This window comes from Echeneis naucrates, chromosome 22 (assembly GCF_900963305.1).
Source record: "Echeneis naucrates chromosome 22, fEcheNa1.1, whole genome shotgun sequence".
Lineage (NCBI taxonomy): Eukaryota > Metazoa > Chordata > Actinopteri > Carangiformes > Echeneidae > Echeneis > Echeneis naucrates.
The window spans coordinates 18,158,458-18,181,473 of NC_042532.1; the positions used below are offsets into that span (position 1 = coordinate 18,158,458).

Here is a 23,016-nt window from a genome sequence, read left to right on the forward strand (position 1 = left end):
TCTGGTTGCCCCCCCACAGGTCTTAAATATTGTGGCAGTCAGACATTCAGATGTTTGGATCGACCTCGGCTTTGACAGCCCGAGCAGCCAATCAGCTTCCGGGGAGGGGGCGGGGCCTGGAGCCACAAAGGCGGCCAATCAGAAAAGGGCGGTCGGTAATCGATTCAATTTGTCTGAAGTAAAGTTTTTTTTTTTTTTTTTCACTCCTGTCGCTCCTCCACAGCTGATCTGCCTACAGACTGAGGCTGAGCTCTGCTGCTGCTGGCCGGACAAAACCACCGAGGAAGAACCGGGGAGAGAGAGAGAGAGAGAGAGAGAGAGAGAGAGAGAGGGAGAGAGAGAGAGAGAGAGGGAGAGAGGGAGAGAGAGAGAGGGAGAGAGAGAGAGAGAGAGAGAGGGAAAGAGAGAGAGAGAGAGAAGACAGAGGGTGAGAGAGAGGGAGAGAGAGAAAGAGAGAGAGGGAGAGGAGAGAGAGAGAGAGAGAAAGACAGAGAGAGAGAGAGAGAGAGAGAGGGTGAGAGGAGGGAGAGAGAGAGAGAGAGGGTGAGAGAGAGAGAAAGAGAGAGAGAGAGAGAGAGAGAGAGAGAGAGAGAGACAGAAGACAGAGGAGAGAGAGAGAGAGAGGTGAGAGAGAGGAGAGAGAGAGAGAGAGAGGGGAGAGAGAGAGAGAGAGAGAGGGAGAGAGAGAGAGAGAGAGAGAGAGAGGGGAGCCGGGGCTGGACCGTTAATTTCATCCAACAGCGTCTTGAATGTGCGGAGGAGAAGAGAGAAGGCTGGAAACACAGCAGCTCCCCGAGGAGAAGAACCGAACCTCCGAGTGAATACATACACACGTTTAAATATATTTAAAGCTCGACTCACATAATATGGATCACTATGACGGAGAAGAAGACTACATGCCCCAGGAGGATGACTGGGACCGGGATCTGCTGCTGGATCCGGCATGGGAGAAGCAGCAGAGGAAGGTAAGGCGGACTTCCTCCTACCTCCGGTGGAAAGGTGCGGAAGTGACGGCTGGCTGTCTGTGAAGATGGTTACTGCTGATTATAATGGCGATAAAGCCGCCTGCTGTGGTGGTTATTATTATTATCATCATCATCATTATCGTTGTAGTTGCTGTTGTTGTTATCTGTCGCCTCTAACGAGGTCGTCTCTCAGAGTTTCTCAGCGCGGAAGCGGCCGCCGTGCTGCGGGGATTTGGGCTCCGGCAGGCGGATCACCTGTGCGGCGGCTCCCGGCTACTTTTTATTTTATTTTTTAATATTTTAGAGGAGGAGGAGGAGGACACACAGTTCACAACCTAAACTTTTCTCCCCTCCACCTTTCCACCTCTCCTCCTCCTCCTTCAGATCCGTCTCTCTCTCTCTCTCACACGCGTTAGTCCATGTCCTGAGTTCACGTTATGGAGGAGGCCCACCCATTATCTGTGCAGCAGGAGGGGAGGAAGAGGGGAGGAGAGGGGAGGAGAGGGGAGGGGGGTGTAAAGTAGAGTAAAGTAGAGTAAGGGAGGGGGGGGGGACACAATTAAAAACTGGACTGTTTCAGTGTAACAGATGTCAGCCATGCGCCTGACTACATATGGTGAATGACCGACTCCTCCTGTCATCTGGTTTATGATGAGATGTGGATCAGGTCGTGCTTAAAAACGGGTGGGGGGGGGGGTTGTGTGTGTGTGTGTGTGTGTGTGTGTGTGTGTGGATGGTTGTGCACACACGGGTTAAACTTACTTTGCGCTCGTTCTGTTGAATTTACGCACAGTTTCTGCTCTCTCTCTCCTTTTTTTTGGGGGGGGGGGGGGTGAATATACCGACTCTGCCCTGCTTTCTAGCTTCTGTGCTCACGGTGCGGAAGTTGGTTTCATTTCTAAACAAACCCCTGATTTACTCCTTCCACTTGGATGCACATGGGCCCCATAACCCGGCGGCGCGCTCGGGTCAAACTTCATCCATATATTGTTTTAAGCGGCCCAGATCTTCTCCACGCGTCTCACAGCTGCTCCGTTTTTTTTTTTTTTGTTTTTTTTTTTGTTTTCCAGACAGAGCATGAATGGCCTGTTTCGAGAAGGGGTGTTGCTTTTTCTCTCCCCTGCTCCCCACACATAAAAAAAGAAAAGAAAAAGGGGGAAGAAACGCGCAGTGGAATCTGAGTAAGCGCTGTGGTTTGGGTTGGGCCTGTTTGGGAGCGAGCGTGCCCAAAAATGGTAATAATCGGCCCCTCTCGCTGCTGCTTGCTGCTGCTGCTGCTGCTGTAGGAAAACTTTTCCCCCAAGTTTCTCTCTCTTTGCACTGCGACCTCCTAGTTTCCTGGATTATGTCATCCGGCAGGCTGCTACCGGTCGAAAGCAAATGAGGGGGAATGGAAGGAAAGGTATGCGGGGCTGAGGTCAGGTGCGTCCTGCAGAGGAGGAGGACAGAAACTGCAGCTTCTTCAGAGCCACGTCAGTCTGGAGAGCCACATCTCCATGTCCCTCATTGATCTGGTCCTCCAGCAGAAAGCAGGGATGTTTTATTCATGCCCCCCCCCCCTCCTCCTCGGAGAGAGAGCGTCGATTAGTGCTTATACTCAGATCTGACCAGACTTGTGCACAGTTACAGGCTGAGAGGGATGACAGCAGCCCCCCCCCCCTCTCCTGGCAGACATGCACCTCTGCCCCCGTCCTCAGGAAGACTGAACTGTCTCACACACACACACACCACCCAAATTCCTTCCAGGCCACAGCAAACAGCTTTGCTGCTGATGAGCAGATAGTCTGGAAGCCTTTTATGTCCGCAGAGACTTTTCCCCATCCAGAAAACCATCATCGTCATTATTATTATGAACATGTGCATTACTCTGATCTGTTTGCTGTCTAAATGAATTTACCGTGTTAGATTACAACGGCAGAGACAGAGATAAGGAGGAAATAGCCGCTGATGTCATCTCTATGCCGTTTTTCATTTGGCAATTGTCATGAAGGTTTTCTCGGTGACTCAAACTTAACTGTGTTCTTATAGCACAGGTTGCGCAGGAGAAGACTTTTGCTCTTTTGCAATCCACTTTTGACGCAAACGAACCCAACATGTCAGAGAGTGCTGAAAGCATTTCGAGTGCGGTGCAAGTCCTAACCTGACCCCCCCAGGTGTCTTCTTATCTTGGAATCTCAGTGACTTTGCAGACCCAGGCTGCACCTCCCTCATACTTTCATGTCAGAGGAGTTTGTTTGTATATTTTCATGATATCACACCTCCGCTAAAGAAAGAGAGAAACAAACACACACGCCTCATCGACAGTTTTTCTATATTCTTTTCATTGCAGGAGGGCGGAGTTCAGGTGTTAGCCGCCGTGGCTAATATGTCCAGGTTTGTCCTTATAAGGATAAAAGCTGCGGCACCTTCCTTCTCCTCCCACATCCTCCCATCTCCCACACCCCAACTCCAGTATTCCCAAACACTCCCAAACCCACACCCACATTCCCCTGCTCCGACTGTACAAGTCAGGTCACAGACCAGATCCTCTGATTTTACCATCCGTTTGCCCAAGGGCTTCAGGTTCATATTGATCAGATGTGCAGCACATCTCAGATCTGTTGGAATATAGAATGAAATCACGTGACCTCCTGACTGAGTTTATAGATTTTACTTTTAGTGTTTTTGGAGTGTATTTGGCGTCTGTGCAGAGTTGGTTAGGGTTAGGGTTAGGGTTAGGTTAGGGGGTTAGGGTTAGGGTTAGAGTTAGGAGGAATGATGACACAGGAGCCAATAAACCCGGCCCACAGGGCAGCAGGCTGTGTGGGAACTCATCTTTTATGTGACACAGAGACAGGAAGTGAATCAGTAATTAGACCTGTCACTTTACACTCCCCTCTCGGTCAACTGTGGCTGGGCGGGGCCGGCTATGACACCCAGACCGAGCATCCTGACTGCCATCTACACCAACGGCTGATTCGCAGGAGGTCGAAGGGGAGTATGTGACGCGTCTCAGCTGTCAGGAAACTGAGTCAACACAAGAATGGCCGCGTGACGTTTCAGCGCTACTTAGAGAAATCCAAAAAGAGATGCGTGCTTTGTTCCGGGTCTGCAGCTGTTTTACGAGATTGCATAATAGGATGTGTAATGTCAGCTCTGAGTACCTCGCAGAATGCTTCCTGTCATCAGATTCCTTTGCTCCCATGATGCACCTTGCACAAGCACTGTGTTAACAAAAGGAGAAGAGCGTCACGGATCGGCAATGACAAAGCAGGGGATGTCAAAAGCATGAAGCCCCCTCCACCCCTCTGATAAAGGCGTTATGTGCTGAAATGTTGCTTCTATTCACTACATAAAACATGAGAACACTCTCTCTCTCTCCGTTATTTTCCATATTCAGTAAACTCTCTGGCTGTGTCGCGTGATGGCCTCCATCCTGCAGCCCGACTCTTCACTCAGAGCTGCACACGGCTGAATGGTTTAAATTCATGCAGTCGTATTCGTGTGAGCGTAACTTCAGAAGAGAGGTGGTGGTGTTGTCGGCGCCGATCCTCGGGGAGAGTAGAGAGGAGGTTTGAGGCTTCTTCAAATGCTGAAAGTTGTTCAAATCCAGCGTCATGATTCTTATGTCAACTAGTTGCTGTCTCAATGAATCAATGAATTGCTTGATCCATTAAATGATGGTCTTGAAGTCTTAAACAGTAATTTGTTTCTGTCAACCAACCGTCCACATGGAGGAAACAAATCTAAAAAATATTTTACACTTAAGCGTGATGATTTGATCATTTGAATAATTCAGCTTTCTGTCAGTTGACCAGTTGGTTGGTGGACAAAAACAGAAATCTTCCGTTACTGTCTGTCATGAGTTTATCAGAGAACAATCGAACCCTTCATAAAGGAATGTGTGCACGTTTTGTTTTCTTATTTGGAAATTTGAATGACAGTGGCGGAGAATTGTGTGAAAACACACCACTGAACATTTTTCAGGAAGTAATCAAAGCTGTACTTTAGGAAGAGGCCACATTCCTCCTTTCAACACTTCCCTCCATCAAACAGCCTTTTATATTCACTTCTCTGTGGGAGCTGAAGGTCGTACACTTTTTCTTCCTCTTCTTTTTATTGTTTTGGATTAACAGTCATACCTGTTTGTCATGGAGCTGAAAACAGCTCTGTTCACTCTGGAGGAAGTTGCTGCTGAAATTTAAGAAATGTTACAACTTGTATTGCCCCACCAAATCCATGGCTGGTTACCTGCTCTCACCGGTCCAGGTTTTGTTACCTTTGGACAGATTCCTGCCAGGTTTACTCCCCTTTTTTCACTCTTCATGTTCTTTGACCAAGGTAATCATTTGTCGATGAAACGCTTCAGGTCGAACTTCTGTCTGAATCAGAAACGCTTCAGGGAAATGAGCAACTTTCTGCCCTGCCCTTTGATGGGAGACGGCTCGGCATCTGTTCCTGACTAACTCAACTGTCAGCGTGGCTCCTGCTCTCTGCGAAATAGCACAAAGTCAGAAAATTGATAGATATCTCACCAGAGGTCGGATAATCCTGCTGAGGTTAACGCAGCTGGACTATAAATCCCAACAGGGGCTCCCCACTGGACCGATCATCTGCCCCGGTCACGCCGTCCGGGGCCTTTCTCGTTTGTCCTGATTGATGGGGTCGCCCCGTTAAAAGGGCTCCTGAGCGTCATCACAGGAAGTTTTATGTGCGTGCTCCCAGCTTGGCCTGCGGGGAACGATGAAGGGTTCAGTCCTGCTCCTCTTTAAATGACCAGTTCAAGATGCCGGTTGTTATGTTTTAGATCTGCATGGACTTACGCTAACCTTTGTAGAAATTTGTACTATACTGTATTCTCCAGGGGAAGCTAATGCAAAGTGATGCAAACAATTTAGAAAACGGGCCGAGTTAATGAAGAGCGGAGTTTTCTTTCACCATCCACCTCGACCTCCCTGTCTTATCATCCCTCGACCCTGCGTGACCACCATCACAGTTTGATCGAGCACGCTTCATAATTTCCGAAAACATCTTGTTATCTGCCGTTAATGAGACGCTTCCAGTCGGGAGGAAGACATCTTGTCTTCATGGCCTGAAGCTGTCGGCTGATCTACAGCGTGTCAGAGGAGACTGACCTGCGCTTAATGACTCTTACATAACCTGACTGTGCGTCTCAGGGAGGGCTTTTGCTCTCCAGTGGGCTGCACCATGGCTGTTGTTGGAGAACTGGTGGCCGTGTTTACCCGAGAAAAGTCAATGTGACAGATGACACGCATCGATCTGTTACAGAGACGTTTTACTGAGCGGACCGCCGGAAACATCATTATCTCTTTAGCCCAGGTAGAGCGTCTGTGGCTGCATGGACGGTGAGGAGGGTCTTCATTTTGTTGCAGACTGAATTACCTCACTCAGCTATTGGATTGGCCGCCATGCTCTGTTGTTATTGTCCGAGGAGGGTGAGCCCTCTGGACTTTGGTGTTCCCCTGAAATAGGTTTGCACTTTTAGTTTTCAGTAAAATATCTCAACAACTGTTGATATTGTCCTGCACTTTAACTCGTGGTCCTTAGAGGATAAACCAATAACGCTCTGACTTTGTGTTTGGCACCAGAGATTCATATTTGTGTGAGTAAAATGTCTTGGTCCCCAGAGTATGAACGCTAAGAGCTTTATTGATTCCTTCTACTTTTCCTTTGGTACCACAGTGAGAGAGAAATCTTTTGGCTTTGAGTGAGACCGACTGTTGCAACAGCACAGTGAGCATATAGCTCACTGCTCCTCGTCAGACTGGGTGCTGCCTCAGGGTTTTCAAGAATTCACTGTTTGAAAAGTCAAATGTGAGCAATTAGCAGGCTCTTATCTAAGCAGCTCCCAAATGCCAGGGCCCTGATGCAAATTCTTACATGGCTTATTTTCTCATGCTCAAGCTCCAAATTTAGAAACGTATCGAGAAATCCAAATTCATGTCTACAGGTCATTAAGAGTTTCAAACTCAACTGTGCAATGAATTTTTAACCATCTTAGTTTTGGGAGGGCTGGATGTGTTCAGCTGCTTTGCTCCGTTTGAGTTGGACAATTCAAGCTGCACATACTCGACGTTTGGCGGCTCATTTGTTTTGTTTTTTTCACATTCAGAATGGGATTTGGGGTCAAGGTGCATTTCCTGCAGAGCAGCGAGTGCAGAGCTAAAAACCTGCTCAGTGCTGAACCATGTCTGGAACCACCATGAACTTATAGTCACATGTATTCAATAGCTTACGACCCAGAGGGAGTTTACAGGCGATCCGTCTGCATGTTTCCAAGGAATTTTCCTGCACCACATGGGGAGGATGTAGCCGGGTCTTTCCTCCTCTAATGCCATTAATCAAACCTCATGCATTCTCAAATGTATGTGAAGCCTCTCTTTGAAGCTGGGGGGGGTTTGTACTGTGCGAACATGTGAGTGTATTAGCTGTAAGCCTCCTCACAGGAGCAGCTGCACTGCGCCTCATTTAAGTGAAAGCAGCTTTAAGAAAACGGACACCGAGGTAAAGACAGGCAGCAGGCACACCTTTCCATTCAGTAGCTGTGGGGGGGGGGGGAGAAGAAGAAGAGCGTGTTCAGGAGGCCATCCTTGTCACAGTGTCAACCTGCGGTCAATAATTCATCCTCTCCAGCCAGGATGGATTTCCAGCTATCAGATGACCCCTGAGTTTCCTCTCTGCGGAAAAAACCTGCTCCGTTCTCCGTCCCTCAGCGTTGGATTACCTTGAAATTACTATTAAGTAGTGTGTACTTTTATTTTAGCACTTTATTTACATCGTTGACAACTTTGGTGGAGAAACAAAAGCAAACAATTCCAAATCCGTCACACGCAATTTCTATTAAACATTTTCATTTCAACATTTTCTGGAAAAATCCCCACAAATGTTGTATTTAACTGAAAAGATTGAACGCTCTTTAATTTGTAAAGATGCAGGACAAAGTGAGTTAGCTTGGTTTAGCTTAGCACAGCGACAGGAAACTGAGGGAACATCTTGTCTTTGTCTCAGAGCTGAATGAACTAATGAACTTTAGAAATAACATGTTATGTGCTTGTTTGTTTCCTTTATATAAAAAAAAAAAAAAAAAGACTTACTATCCCCTGAAGCATACCAAGGAAAGCATTACCAGATAAAAATGCCCATAAATAATGATGTTGCATAAAGTTTGACTTTTCCTTTGTCAGCTCAGACATGACAGGCCTCATTCCTCACTCTAATCCCCACTTCATATTCCTCCTCTGTTTATCCTAAAATCTGCTGCTGCTGCTGCTCCAGCTGGAAACTTCTCAACGCATCGCTTCCCATGTGGCAGAAGGCTTTTTTCCCTGGTTGGGCTCATGTAGCTGACAGTGGGGTTCAAAGCGCTATGTGAGAAAGTGAGAAAGTGGAGATCTTCCTGTGTCAAAGTCAGAAATATCCAACAATCTTTACAGATACAGTTCCAGTCCATCATATTCAGCTTTTCTCCTCTTTCCTGTCACCTTTGGCTCCTTCTCACCACCATTTATCTCCCCCTCTGTGACAGGACTGAGTGGGTGGCGATGCTTTTCAAGTAAATGTTTTTTTATTTTTCTGTGTTGAAATCTCCCTCCACTTGTGTCAGGAAGCCGCTCCTTCTCTGCACGCAGGGTGGTGCGTCCACCTTATTTGCTCTGTGTGTAATAAATGGGCAGTTGCAGCATTTGAACAATGAAGCCAGGATGTTTCTGAGGGGTTTTATTTACACTGCCGGCAATTAAGTAGATTTTTCAGAGGGAGTTAAATACGTGACGGTGAATCAGCCTTCCTTGGTGGCCTGTTAGAAGTGAGTAACGGGTGCGACGGGTAAATCTGCACCTTTTGGAAATGTTTCTGTGAGCTAAGTTTGATGATATTGTTGGAAATAAATCAATCCATCAATCTATGTTAGTGAGTCCTCGGAAAGAGAGTGTTCAGATGGAAATCGAGGCCGGGGGTTATTTGTTCAGCCGCACTCCTCCACTTTTCTAAAGTGGGACAAGTATTGAACGTGTGAATTTCAATCAGTGGTCTCCATTGATTGTCTGCTGCGCCGCCACTCGTGGTCAGAGTCGACTCCCTGAAGGCAAGTTGTGTTACGCACTGATGACTCTGACCAGCTTTTCTTTCTGCACCACTTTTTCCCGCCGTCCTTCGTCTGCACGCTCCCGATGTCGCTTCTTTTGTGATGATAAACAAGCAGTCACTTTGAAGTGTTCGCGGCAGATCTCATTACAAGCTGTGTCAGATACTTCCCCTCGACAGCCCCACCCCTGGAAGCTCGGCACAAGAGGAGCGCCCGCCTGCACCTCGTTGCTGTGCGGTGGAGAGCACTTGGCAGAGCAGTTTGAGCCGTGTGAAGTGCTGGCAGGTGCTGCTGCTGGTGGGCAGACACAGATGGATGATGGAGGGGGGTAAAACAACAGCTCAGCCAGTCACACATAACTGTGCCTTTTCATTTTGAATTGTCGTGCAGAAAATACTGAGGTTGAAAGGTTGTGAAGAGCTCCTGTGTGCTCTGTGGTCGCAGTTTCGCTTCTCTCTGGCTTTGCCCTGAACCGCTTTCCGCCTTTGCCAGTCGTCATAATTACAACCTCTGCGACCTTTACGCTCATCGAGCTTGGGAAAGCCAGAAGAGAGACACACACATGGCCACAAGATTTTTCTTGTGTCCCTGCGTGGAACCTGTGGCCATTTAGTCTGGGTCTGATTTCATTTGGATAAATGTGTTTACACTTCCATTTAACACCCTGAAATCACATTTATTTAGTTATTAGTTTCACCCCCCTTTACCAGGGAACGCTTCCTCTAACTACAATAAGTTAATTCTGATCCAAGCGGGCATCAAAATCCAGATGAAAGAGGAGCTAATAAAACTGCCAGTTCACCCATCTGAGAGAGATTTACTTATCGCGCTGCACTGGGAGCAATTAAAGCTCTCTACACGGTGAGTGCTCTGTGGACATTTAACCCCAGCAGCACATGGACCAGGAAAAAGTGCAGAAACCTTAAAGTGGTCTGAAATGATGATGATTATTGTTACCTGTGCATGTTGCCCCCTAAACTGTGAACATGCAGATTGCGCTTAGCTTTTGTTCTCTGTGTGTATCGTGAGATGCAGCGACGTTGGAGCTTGTGCGTGTTTTCGGGATCAGCGAGTCTGCAGAGTGACTTTCACTCCCGGTTTGATTGTGCGAGCTCTGAGCCGGATGATCGCTGAGCTGGTCCCAGCTGATTTGTTACCTGTTTTTTGTTTGTTTGCTGAACTGAAAATGCTACCACTTCTGTGTTTGACTCACATGTGGAACTGGTGATCATGAAGCTTCATTTTGTGTGTTTAGTTCCTGAAAGGATCCCACGTGTAAACAAAGCTGAGGCCAGTACAACAGGAGGCTGACCCCCCCCCCTACAAAGACCACACACATACACACACACACACTCTTACTCTTAATGTTTTCACTTCTTTATGTCACCATCTCGTCTGGCTTTTCTAAACGAACCATATGTGAGCGTTTTGATTGTTGCTGTAATTACATGTGATGAAATAACAAAGAAACTGAAGGCGTCGTCGTTGGTTTAAGGGGCAGCTCATATGGAAAACAATCTCTCCACGCCGCCCATCGAACAGGGACGTGTCCTGGAGCTTTCCATCGTATCACATCATCTCTATCAGCAGATGGGCTTTTACACAGTCCCCTTTAAAGTTAAATGAAACTGGCATCTTTTTTTTTTTCCCAACATCCTGCTACAGAATTGTATTTATTTATTTTTCGTTGCATCACTCATCCTCATAGGAGCCTTTTTGGTGGATAGAAACACCTAAGTACGGTGGCCTGAACAGGACAAATACACTATAGCTGATGCGTAGATGTGTTGAAAGCATCCAACCAGATCAGCATTTCTCTGAGTCAGGTGGCGGTCAGCACTGAAAAAATGCTGCTCTGGCACAAAGCAGCAAACCCCCCCCTTCATCACACGACCGCCGCAGCCAAAGCGAGCCGGCGCTGACTCATGAGTCCTGTGTTGTGACTCGGACGAAGCAGGCCGCTGAACTTCCCATCAGGCTGTTTAGATTGGCGTCTGTTGTCAGATGAAGCCGACAGCTCAGCCGTGACTCAGGACTTTTTGACTGGGCTGAGTCGTTGTGATAGCAAGTTTCTTCCTGTTGAGTGCAAAGAAAATCATTTGCTTTCTGTCCTCGCAGTGAATCATCCATTTACAGCTCTATTTAAATATCTAAACATAGGTTAATTCAGCATCGACCATAAAGTCAGGTGGAAATTTCCACTGCTTTCATAATATTGAAGTTAAGCTTTCAGTTGAATGTCCTCCATGTTTGTCTGAGCAGCCGGCCGAGCGGACAGATGCGTGCTCATCTCCAGCTTTTGAACAACCTGTTGCTCAGCACGGCTCCTTTGATGCCTGCGTTGTATTTGAATAGCATCTGCTTGTGGATTTGCATTCAATTTGTGTGCCGTGAGATCAGCACAAGCGCCGCATCTTATCGACAGCCGGACATTTGTTGGGCCGAATTTGTTTTGGTCCTCACCAAACATGGAGACATCACTCTGCTGCAGCTTATTTCCTGCCTATGATTTGTAGACGAACAGACACCAAACAGCAGTTTGGTGTGCTATCGTAGGAAGATTATCACATTTTCATGAGAAGTGTACTAAAGCTGTAGCAGTAGCCACAGCACGGCGCCTTACAGCAAAAAGGTGACACATCATGTTTGGCTTAACTGGGCTGAGTGTGAGTGGTTGTTGGTCTCTGTCTGTCTCTGTGTGTCGGCCCTGTGATGGACTGGCGACCCGTCCAGGGTGACCCCGCCCTCGCCGAGTGCGAGCTGGAAACGGCAGAAGATGAATGAATGAATGAAAATCACTGAGTTGCACGTGAAGTGTAGAGGGAGCGTAGAGGAAATGAGACGGTGAACTCTGACTGACGCAGATGTTGCCGTGGGTTTAGAGTGAGTCTCTGTGAAACCAATCTGTTTGTTTGTGGGTCTCCAGGCTGTTGTGGTTGTCATAGCAACCGCCCAGCGTAAGATGCTCTGCGGCATTTTCACAGATGAGCCGGTCTTTGTTCACTGAACTCGGCCGAGGAAAGAGCTATTACCACACTTTGACTTCTCATTGTAGCGCGCACACACACATGAATATGCATCAGAGCGACTCAGAGTAAATATCAGTGGACTCGTCACAATGGCTGCTATTCTTTGTCCGCCTGCACTTTTTGGCTGCTTCCCCCCTTCGTCAGTGCACAGTGTGTGTTACACATGCCTGTGTGAGTGTATTTGCTCATACCCGCAGTGAAGGAGCCTGCACACATATGTGTGACACAGACCAGTTGTGTGTTTTTTCTGTTGGTATTTTTAAAATGTAATTTTTCTTCTACACTTGTATTTCTGCTCCAGGCTGAATTTGCTTCGTGCATGTGTTTGCGCTGACGCAGCAGCTGAGCCGGTAGATAAGTGTAATGGGACGGCTGTGCTGAGTCGGCAGTTTGAGTTGGAGTGCCTGGCTGGATGGATGCTGCACCTGAGAGACTGTAACACTCCATCATGGCTGCAGAGCTGCAGGAAAGACGGTTTCCTGTTCTCCGCTGGGCAGGAAGGAGGCTGCTGTGACAGGAACATTAACTGCCTTCATCCATCCCACAATGTCAGTTTTTCTAATGCACCATTCTGCATGTGATTTCTGGCTCTTCCACTTATAATTTTATGCACTTTTAATTTTTATTCACCGTGATGGATTTGGTTTTTGGGAACCGTGAGAGCTTGACCGGAATCCAACATAAAGTTCTGTGGATTAGAAAAGTGACTGAGCTGCCTGAACAGAATTGAAGTGATTAATGAAGCATCTTACAGCAACATGGAAGACAAACTCCAAAGTCCTTCGGACTTCACACCTACATTTGGCTTTGAGTCAAATCTCAATACATTTTGGAAATCAAAACAACCTATTTTTCACAGATGAGACATTAAAATGTTCACATGGAGGGTAAAACTGAACCAAATATCCCACCAAGAGAAAATTATTATTAATAATTGGTCCGAATTTCTCTCATTTTAAAAGCGACAACGCTAAGAAAATATTTTTTCTTAGTAAACAAACTGGAGGAAGTAAAGCAGTGTATGTCAATCTTCTCTGCACACACACACACACACACACACTCTCCTCCTTTAGTGATTTTGAAGGGAGAGTCGTACATCAGGAAGTATCCTCCAGTGAGTGTTAGGGGAAGGAGACGGGGGGGAGAATGGTGAATGTTGACCTTTTGACCCTTTCAGCCTCCTTGCTGCTTGGCCCCCAGACTCCTGTCCTTCCTCTGTCAGGGGGGGCAGATATTCCCCCTTCATCTCTCCACCTGGCTCAACAGGCAGAAAGGTCGCATTGTTCCTGTCAGTGAGTCGCTCTGAGCAGGACGGACGGAGCGGCGACACTTTTTGTGCGGGGGCGCCTCCAACTCTGCACTTGTTTAGCCGATCGGCGGCTTCCTGAAATATCACTGAAACAAAGAAGACGACAACGTGTCGTTTTTATAGTTTAATTTTGGCCGACATCAGTTTTGATAATGTCGTCCTCCATCATGGCGCGAAGCATCAGCAGTCCGAAGGTCAGACAGACCAACCAGCTGGCTGTGAAGCCAGATGAGCCGAATCGCTTTATTTGGAAGAAACAGTGAAAGTCACAGCATGAGTGGGTGAGTTATTTTTGGAGATATCGACTCAAATCTCACTGCTGAACCTGGTGGGTGTAAAGTTGTTGTTATTTTATTACTGCCCTGAAAAAGTCCATCCTTCTGTAGTCACCTGCAGCTGGTACATCCAGGACAGGCCACCAGTCTACGAGGCCCCAACAAAAGTGGCAGAGCTTTCCAGAGTTTGTTGGTTTGTTTTGTTTCGGCAGGTAAAGGTTGGAGCGAGCCCCCTGAAATAAAGGCATTTTTGTTTGAGATTCTGATGGCCAGTAAAAAGTGCAAATATCCCAGAGCTTAATATCTTTAAATACTGAAAGAAAAGAAGCGGGAAAGAATAGAAATAGAAAAGCTGGTGTCTTTGTGTCTCTCGCTGTCTCTGGGTGTACGCGGCACCAATATTAGGCTTTTCAGACTCTCTCTGTTCTCTCACCTCCCACTCAGCTGCAGAGATGGGCTCTGACGCCAGCTGCATGAAGCCTCAGAGCTCCGTCCACTCTGCCCTAACCTAAATCTTCCTTTTTTTTTTTCCTGACATCTTGTTTCTATTTCAGGATGTCATGTATATGCGTGACCTTCCCCAACAGCCTGCACTGTCAGACCGACGAAGGGGCGGCTCGCATCGATACTCTTCCATCCGCTTTTTAAGTTTTTGTTTATGTTTGCAACTTTTTGACCAAATGTAGGCATCAGCCCAAATTCTGCAAAGAAGGATTCTCTGCACTTTCTGCTGTCTCTTCTGGTTGTGGCTCAGCCCACAAGTTGTTGTAGGTGTCAAACCTGCCGCAGCTGAAAACACTGAAAAACCGCAGATTGAGCTCTCGAATAAAAGAAAATATGAAAAGCGGTAAATACGAAATGTTTCACATATAGAACGTTTGATCAAATTTAGCACAGAGCACATGATGTAGATGTTAGATATGATAAATGACTTCATGAATAAATGTGTCTTCAGTTTCTGCAGCACCTCCATTGTTTAATTGTTTAATTCAAACCAACAGCACAGACTTGTTGCTTAAATTTCACACTTGGCTTGGCGATGAAGTCGTGATAACAGGTGATTATATTAAAAAGCATTTTTGAAATATTTCTTAAAAACATTTGTTGTGCGGTTTGGCTCCTGGTCTGTAAAGGTCAAACCCCCCCATCAGGGTGGCTTGTTGTTGGTCAACAGCGTAACTTTGTGTGTCCAAATTTCACTTGATGTTTCAGATTTGTGAAATTTCACTGAAACCTCAGATCGTAGCTGATTTTAGTGCCGTTTTAAAGCAGTTGTGTGTTTGAAGGATGAGGGTAGAGCCAGAGTTTATACATTATAGCACAGCTCCTCCCCCCTTTCCCAACATCTGCTTTTAAGAACGACAGTTCTTTAAGCAAAGGCAGTTCTTTTTACACTTGCCCTGTCAGAGGATGCTTCTGCGAGACGCCATTAATCGTCATTTCTCTTGCCTGAGTGAAAGATTAAACCACATTAGCGGTATCTTGTCCATCAGCTGTAGACTCGCTCTCTTTCCTGTCAGACCTCTTGAAGCATCAGCCGTTTCCTCCGACAGTTCAGATTCTTCAAACTGTCTTTTTGAGCTCATCACCTGTCACAGCAGTAATTCTTCCCCCGCCTGACAGATTTTCTCCTTCTTCGTTTCTCCTTTCTTCTGTGAGCGAGGTTACCTGAAACACTTTCAGTAATGACTCCCAACAAACAGACTTAATAGCTCAGCAGCATTAAGGCGATGAACTCCCATCAGTCAGCATTTTCAGCAGAAGATTGAACAGAAGTTGTGAACGTGTTAACACGGCTCTAAAAAGGGTTTTGCCTTTTTATTCCGGCTATAATGGTAAATTAGAAGTGTTCCCTGCTTTTTTTTTTTTTTTTATCACTTCCCATTGACCCCTCCCTCCCTCCACATGTGTCCCCCCAGGGTGCAGAGCGTGCTCTCAGTGAACCCATCTGGTTTAAAGGCGATGCCCTAATCTTTCACACATGAGGAAGTCATCTGGGAGTCTGGGTAGAGAAGGTGCTGTAGCTGTTAGCTGCTCTGTTTTCCTGGCACGAGAAACACTTTCCACCAGCACTTTCTGCCCCCCCATGAGCCCCCGAGTCTCACCGAGGCAGCAGAAATAGACTTCACATGAGAGACAGCAACACTTTTACCTCCCCAGAATCCACAGAGGCCCATTTCCCTCCCCAGAACTCATCCAGACATCTCATTACATTACTGGAGCTGTGGGTGGTGTTATGGCTTTTATGTTGTAGATTTGGTTGTAAAAGGAAATGTCTGCCCCCCCCCCCACCCTTCAACCTTTTCTCAGGTCTGCTCTTCATTTTAGCTGAACATTTTTGGAGGAGACGCTGGAAAAGTTATTCCCGTAGACGTTTTTCTTGCAATCCATCTGCCTGTTTGTGGGGTTTCGTGGGGACACGAGAGGCCCTCCGGCACCCCGAGCTGGAGGCTCCGGCTTGAGAAACTGGCCGCCGTGTTGAAAACCGCCTTCCTGTGTCGGATGCTCTGCCAGCAGTATCTGCCTTTCCTCTACACTTGTCCGCCTGCCTGTGTGTTCGGACATGGAGGGGGCTCACACTCATGAGCTGGCTTGTTTCGGTGAAAGGATTGGACTAATATGGAACTGGCAGAGTCACGGGAAATATTTTCCTAACTGAGGCTGATTAATGGACTGGGGAGGGAGTGGACGGGTGAGAGGTGGAGCAGGGGGGGGGCAGTGGGTTTATTAAACAGACAACAACATGACGGGTTCACGGCTTCTATTAGTGTGTCATGAAAGAGTTTTCACGCGTGTTTATCAGATTATGTAGTAGTCCAGCAGCAGGGAGGTGAAGCTTTAGTGAACTGTCTGGTCACACGTCTGGATCTGAGTTTATTTTCATTTTTTGTCTGAACCACAGGAATGAACTTCTTGCCCCAACACGCTATTAGTTCAAATAAAATAAAATGAAAGGGGCTCATATTGCTGAGGATTCACTGAGGACCTCTAAATCACTTTCCTGCCTGTGTGCCTGGTCTGAACTACTGCAGGTAGCATGTAAGCTTTTCTTAGCTCGGCTTCAAAACTTTTATCATGCGGCCTCCTTTGCCAGCTATTTCCTGACATTTTACAGCCTGAATGGTTCACCACATAAGTTGCGTCAGTTAGGAAAAATGTGGAAAATGCAGTAAGAACAGTAGTATCCTGTCGTATATACGATCAGGCCGCAGAGTACAGTAAACCTGCTCAGTCTGCCGAGCCGTGCGTTCATTGGTTGCCACGGGAAACGTGGTTAATGACGCCGGCTGGCAGCTTTCCCCTGAAACTGATGCGAAGCAGATTCCTGCCGCTCTTGACCCCTGTTGTTTTTATAGGCCGCTCAGATCTGGGAGGCTGAGACAAGAGAAAAGAGGCAGACGAGAGCAGGAGGAGGAGGAAATTTATCACCCTCCGCTTCCTCCTGGTTTCACTTTGCCCCGTTGCAGAGTGCGACTCAGCTGCAGCGGTGAGAATGGTTTTTGCCGGCATGTCGCCGATGAGCAGCACTGAATCAGCCCCCAGCATGCAGACATGTTAACAGCTTAGAGATTCACAGCACATACTGTACCCACACAAATTGTGCAACACGACAACACTATTGCACATGGAGCGCAGACTCACTACAGCGGCGTCCTGAGGGTATATCATACTACATCTAAACAAAGAGCGGTCTGTGAACTGTCCTGCTGAACTCCGTTACACAGCTGTTTGTCTTGTGCGTTATATTTTGGCTTGAGTTTTATCACATCTGGACAGCTTGATGTAAACTGCGTAAAATAAATCTTACAGAGGTTTCACAGTTCATCTCCAACAATGATAGACATAATAAAAGCCTTGTGTCAGTCTCAGAGAAAAGGAGCAGCGAGGTGATAAAGAGGAAGTAGTTTGACACATTTTGGTTATCTGTTATAACAGTTTCAAGTAAAAATGACTGAGACAGTTGGGTCCAGCGTCCTCCTGTGATGATCTTGGTTGTAGGTCCTACTAACAATAACAATAACTGGAATTTATCTACCTATCCAATCTGTTACTCTTTCAATTTCGCATATATACGTCACGCTTTTCCAAATTAGACTTAGAGCAATGCAGCTAAGCTGGAGGGGCAAAAAAAAAAAAAAAAAAAAGTCTTTGTGCTTTTATTGGGTCGCTACACAACCCATTCTGATCAGCAGAGAAATGGGACGGTTCACACCAGCGCCTGAATCTGGAATTGGTCAAAAAGTCATTCTCAAAAAGTCAGGAAATTCCAAAAGGGTTCACAAGTAGATGAAGTTGGCTGAGCGAAAGCAAAACGAGTAGCTAAAAGCACTTTTCACTCGGCAGCTGATCACGCTGTGAGAAATGAGAGAAGGGAGAGGAGAAGCTCACTGCGGCTGCTCATCCTGCCGCCTCCTCTGGTGATAAGCCCAGCTCTTCTGTCTGCAGCTTTGTCACTGCTGATCTCTCTGGAGTCATCTGGACACAGACAGCTCAGTTCTTGCAGGACCTAAATTATGACTTTACTCATGTTATTTAATGGTGCTGCGCTTTCGTTGCAGACTCGCTGTGCACATGCTGTTTTTAGTTTACAATAATGAGGGCTGCAGATTTTCAGTATTTCTCTTGGCCTGCAGGCGCCCGCTGAGTTTGCCTGAGAGAACTGTCAGAGGCAGATCGTTTCCTTCGAGCTTGGTTGGCCTATTTTGTCGACTCATTTTAAAACCAGGAGTAGAGAATGTGCGAGATGACTCGGCCCAAAGCTGCGAGGATGAGAAGAGCAATCATGGTGATCGAAATGAGTCACCACCAACAAGAAAGGCCGTTTGTCGGGGGGAGATCTGTTGTAAAGTGAAAGAAAAGAGTTAATCAGCTGTGACTTTGGAAAATGAAGCAGTCAACAATTTATTTAGCCGACTAGCTTAGCAGCTGTTTTGCAGCTTTAGCTGGTGTACTTTAGCTATTATTACTGTTATGAGTCAGTCTTAGTAGTGATGGCCCTTACAAACAGAAGGCTTACATTAACTTCCATGGCTTCTACAGAAAATACACTCTCTTTCTTCCTCTCAAAGCGTTTCTGAGAATACAAAGGCCGTGAGTTTTAATACCTCTGTGACATTCTGCTCATGCGATAATCTGCCACTTTGACCAGCGAACCGCTAACTTGGTGTCGTGCCCTGCCAAGTCCCCCAGAACACCCGAGGGGCCCGCCGCTGTTGACCACAACACGGCCGGCGGGTCATGTGACGGTGCAGGTGGCTGCCAGCCTGGACTGTGAGCGGCTGCCAAACCCCAGAGTGACCCGGAGAGTCGGAGGAGTCGCAGGAGGGCCGGCTAATTCCTGTCAGGAGGAGCGCTCCAACTTACCCTCCTTCCAGCACATTTAACAAGCTCACATTCCTTCTGTGAACTCTCAGCCGTTTTCACAACTGTGCTCTTCGCGGACTGACTCGAAACCCTTTGGCATTTTCAGTGCTGCACTGAGCAACAATACCATCAGTTTACCAACTTACAGCACACCTCCCACATTTTCATCTTTCTACCCAGGACGTCCTTTAAGATAAAGTAGCTGTTTGCTGAACTTTTTGGTCACCTCTGGCTGTCGCAACATTTAAGCTCTTCTTTCGGTCATTTTTAAGATATGTATGAGAAAACAAAAAAAAAAAAGAAGAAAATATGTATATATATATATATATATATAAAGGAAGAGAAAAAAAGGAAGGAAGAGAAAAAGGGTGACACTCAAAAATGACATCCTGGATAAAAAAAGTTCGCAGCAGAGTGAGAGCCTGAGCCTGCAGAGGCAGAAAATGCCCTCATCTTAACACAAATGAAACTACGCAGGCTCGTTACGCTTCTTCTGAAATATCTTTGTTTCTGTTGGAGCTCTACTTAAATCATGACCAACTTGAGAGGAATACAGTGTCGAGGGCGTGTGCATGCCAGTTGCACATAAATCTTCACCGCTGCTCTTTTTCCGTCAGTCGTACCCTTGGAGATAAAACACCATATAATCTGCCCTCTTCCCTCCAACTCTTCTGCACCGTCCACAGAGTTTTCTCCTGCACTTTCATGGGCAGAAACTCCATAATCACTCGCCAGCAAACTTGCACACATCTGAAACCTGGCTCTTCCACGCTCCAGTTTATTGATAGACATGGAAAACCTCATTTTCAGAGTGACTTCATAACGGAAGTTCCACCACCGCTCCAAACCGGCTCACCAGTGGCTTTTAAGTGGCTTTTGTTCCCCTGGGCAGCAGAAGGCAGGCCAGCGAGAGACAGTGCCGGCTTTCATGAGCGCCTGGCTCCGCTCCTGCAGGTCCTCCTCGGCTGTCTGCTGGAGACACAGTGAGTGATGTTTGGGCCCTGGGTGTAATTAACCCGGGAACTCATAAAGAGGCGTTCACAGTGGGGTGCACGGTGGGCCCAGTCCTCATGCCAGCTCCTGATCCAGATGTTTTCCGTTAGCCTGTTTGCGTGCCGGCCGTGCCAGACAATCCGAGGCCTGCTACACCTACTGCAAACCGTACACAAAGCTCCAGTGTGCTGCGGCTGCACGGAAAAGAGCGCCGTGCATAAGCTGGCTATTATCACAGGGAAAGGTCAAAGGGCGCGAGCATGTGATTAAACCAACAAACCACAGATTTTCGTTGCCGTGAAATCTCCCACTTTATTGGTTCCTGGCGGCGAGTTAGCTCCCCCCTCGGTTCTACCAAAAGGTCAGAGGTCACGTCTGGCTGCACAGAGCTGGTAGTGATTCAGCTGTTTGCTCACAAACATATTAAACTGACGAAGTTTCCACACCATGAATCTGAATGACTCTAATTATCTGACTTGTACTTTTCAGTTTTGTTTCAGCATCTGTTTATTTCACACATTAACTTTCTTTGGCATTTGTCTCTCATTACTGCTGATCAGTAAATGTTAAAAGCTCACACAATCCAGCTTTCAGGTTCACAGAGAACGATACAGAAAGAGAGCTCACTTTTTCACTCTCCTCTCACTCTCCCGCTGCTCTGAGGCTGACCTACACAGATATAATTCAGCCTGCGATGTTGTTACTCCTGCAGGCTCTCATACGCTGAACTGCTGCTGTTTGCAACCGATTGTTAAAAAAAAAAATAAAATAAAAAAAAATGAAAGTGTGAATTTAATAACTCAACAAACTGGTAGCTTCACAAGCAAAACAGAGCGGCCACGAACTGTGCTGTAATTATGGACACAGTGAATTATTTGCACTCCAACAGATTTCAGGTCTTTACATGCAGCGACTGATGTTTTCCCTTTTTCTTCCCTGTAGACGTTTACAGCTTGGTGCAACTCTCACCTGAGGAAAGCGGGCACGCAGATCGAGAACATCGAGGAGGACTTCAGGGATGGACTCAAACTCATGCTGCTGCTCGAGGTCATCTCAGGTAAATGGCTCCTTCCTTAACAGGATTAACAGAATGAACAGTTTGTATGGGCGCTGCTGCCATCCTGACTTTGGAAACCAGGATCAACCTCGTAGCTGCTGAAGAAAATATGTAACTCTCAAGCATGAGAAGATTGATACCTCTCATGTTTGCATGTCACCTTAGCAAGCAGGTGAAAAAAAAAAAAAAAGTATAATAATTGAATGCAGAACAAAATGGCCATCACCCACTCTGTGTTGTCCTCGTTTAGGCGAACGCTTGGCCAAACCAGAGAGAGGCAAGATGAGAGTCCACAAGATCTCCAACGTTAACAAGGCCCTCGACTTCATCGCCAGCAAAGGAGTGAAGCTGGTCTCCATTGGTGCAGAAGGTGAGCGAGAAGTCCCCAAACTGCTCCTGTTACTGTACATAGATAAAATAAGTGACTGCGATGGAATATTTGTCTCTGAAGCAGAAATATAACAGATGAAGTTTGTTTGAATTCAGCCTCACTGATTCCATTTGAACTGGTCCGTCAGCCAAATCGATATCTACTACTCTGTTGTGGGTAGCTGTGTGTGATGCAGTCGGCCTCCCTCCCGCCCGTTACCATGGCAGTGCCGCCGGCTGCTCTGCATTTAATGAGATCCTTATTTCAGACTCTTCTGGTGGAGGTTGTGCTTTGCGCTGCATTTTTTTGAGCTCAGATCTGTGGCTCTGAAACCCCCCCGGGGGGCCTGAGGCCGCACATTGTTCAGCACAAATAACTCGGGGATGTCCGTCCTCCTCCCGTCACAGAGTAAACAAGTCTTTAGCAAAGTAAACACTCCACTTTCCCTCTCGCTCACTCAAAATCTGTCCTCCACTTTCACAACAGGTCGCAGCCCACAGGCATTTCTCCCTCATGTTTTCAGTGTAATGTCTAAATACTCCAACGATCGTAAACGCCAGCATCCTTTATATTGTTTGGCCCATCGTCTCAGTTTCACAGAGAGTTTGCCTCGGCTTTTAGACGTATCTGTCAATCCTGGTCCAATGAAGGGCAACAGAAATTGGAATGTGCTGCTTAACGACAAAAACATGTTCTTCCAGCAGGACATGTCCTGGTTACTCTTGTGCTTTGTGTTCAGAAATGGGCCAAATGAAAATTGTTGACGCCTTTTTATTGGCAGAGATCACAACACTTAAGCACTAAACTGTCCCAAACTGTCTGAACGGACAAACACATGAGAAGGAATATTTTTTTTGTAAACTGATCCATTCAAAAACATGAACCCTTGTAAATTAGTCAAATCTAGGTTAAACACACGTGGTGGCGTGGGGGGTGGGGGTGGGGGGGGGGGGGGGGGGCAGGCTCTGTCAGAGTGCTGGGCCTGGTCTTCAGGTCCCACCCCAACACCTTATGAGATTAACCTTTGACCTCTTATGTTCTGCCCCTCTGCCCTTTCCATCAGAAGCCTCTTTTCACTGTCAGACATAGAAACCAGTCAGCTGACCAGTTAAATGCAGCTAAATCTCCATTAATGTGGATCAATAACTGAATCTTGACTCCACCTTACTTTTTCTTTTCTTTCTTTTTTTTTAATCCGCGGTGCCAAAAATCACTTATCGAGATAATTCAGAATTCATAACCAACAGCTCAAAGATGATCAGTCTGCTATTTTCAAAGCAGAAAAACATCAGTGAGGATCACATTTGACCCTTCGTTAATTCAAACAGCTCTATTTCATTCAATGCATTTTTACATTCATGCTTTTTTTTTTTTGTGCAGCGCGTCTAGGCTGGAATAAAAGATCCTAAACCAGACCAGCATTCCAGACAGATTAGCTGGCTTGACCCCCCCCTCATCCCCCTCAGCCCAGCGGCCCTGCTAATTGTGGTGCAGGGATGGGACTGGTGGCAGGCTCAGATCAAGGCGACTCATCAGGGGGTTAGTTTTCGTTCGGGGGGGGTGGGCGGTCA

At 46.8% G+C, this 23,016-nt stretch overlaps 1 protein-coding gene across 4 annotated transcripts in view; it reads left to right on the plus strand.

The window, feature by feature from the left end:
- Positions 1-643: 643 nt before the first annotated feature.
- actn1 (actinin, alpha 1) overlaps positions 644-23,016 on the plus strand; it is a 41,593-nt gene continuing 19,220 nt past the window's right edge. For 2 of the 4 annotated variants that reach the window (XM_029493379.1, XM_029493380.1), the window contains exons 1-3: positions 867-965; positions 20,961-21,075; positions 21,326-21,445. In XM_029493379.1, the coding sequence (XP_029349239.1) occupies positions 867-965; positions 20,961-21,075; positions 21,326-21,445 (334 nt within the window). Of the gene's footprint in view, positions 966-20,960; positions 21,076-21,325; positions 21,446-23,016 lie in introns of all 4 variants that reach the window. The other 2 variants (XM_029493381.1, XM_029493382.1) reach the window with 2 other exon arrangements.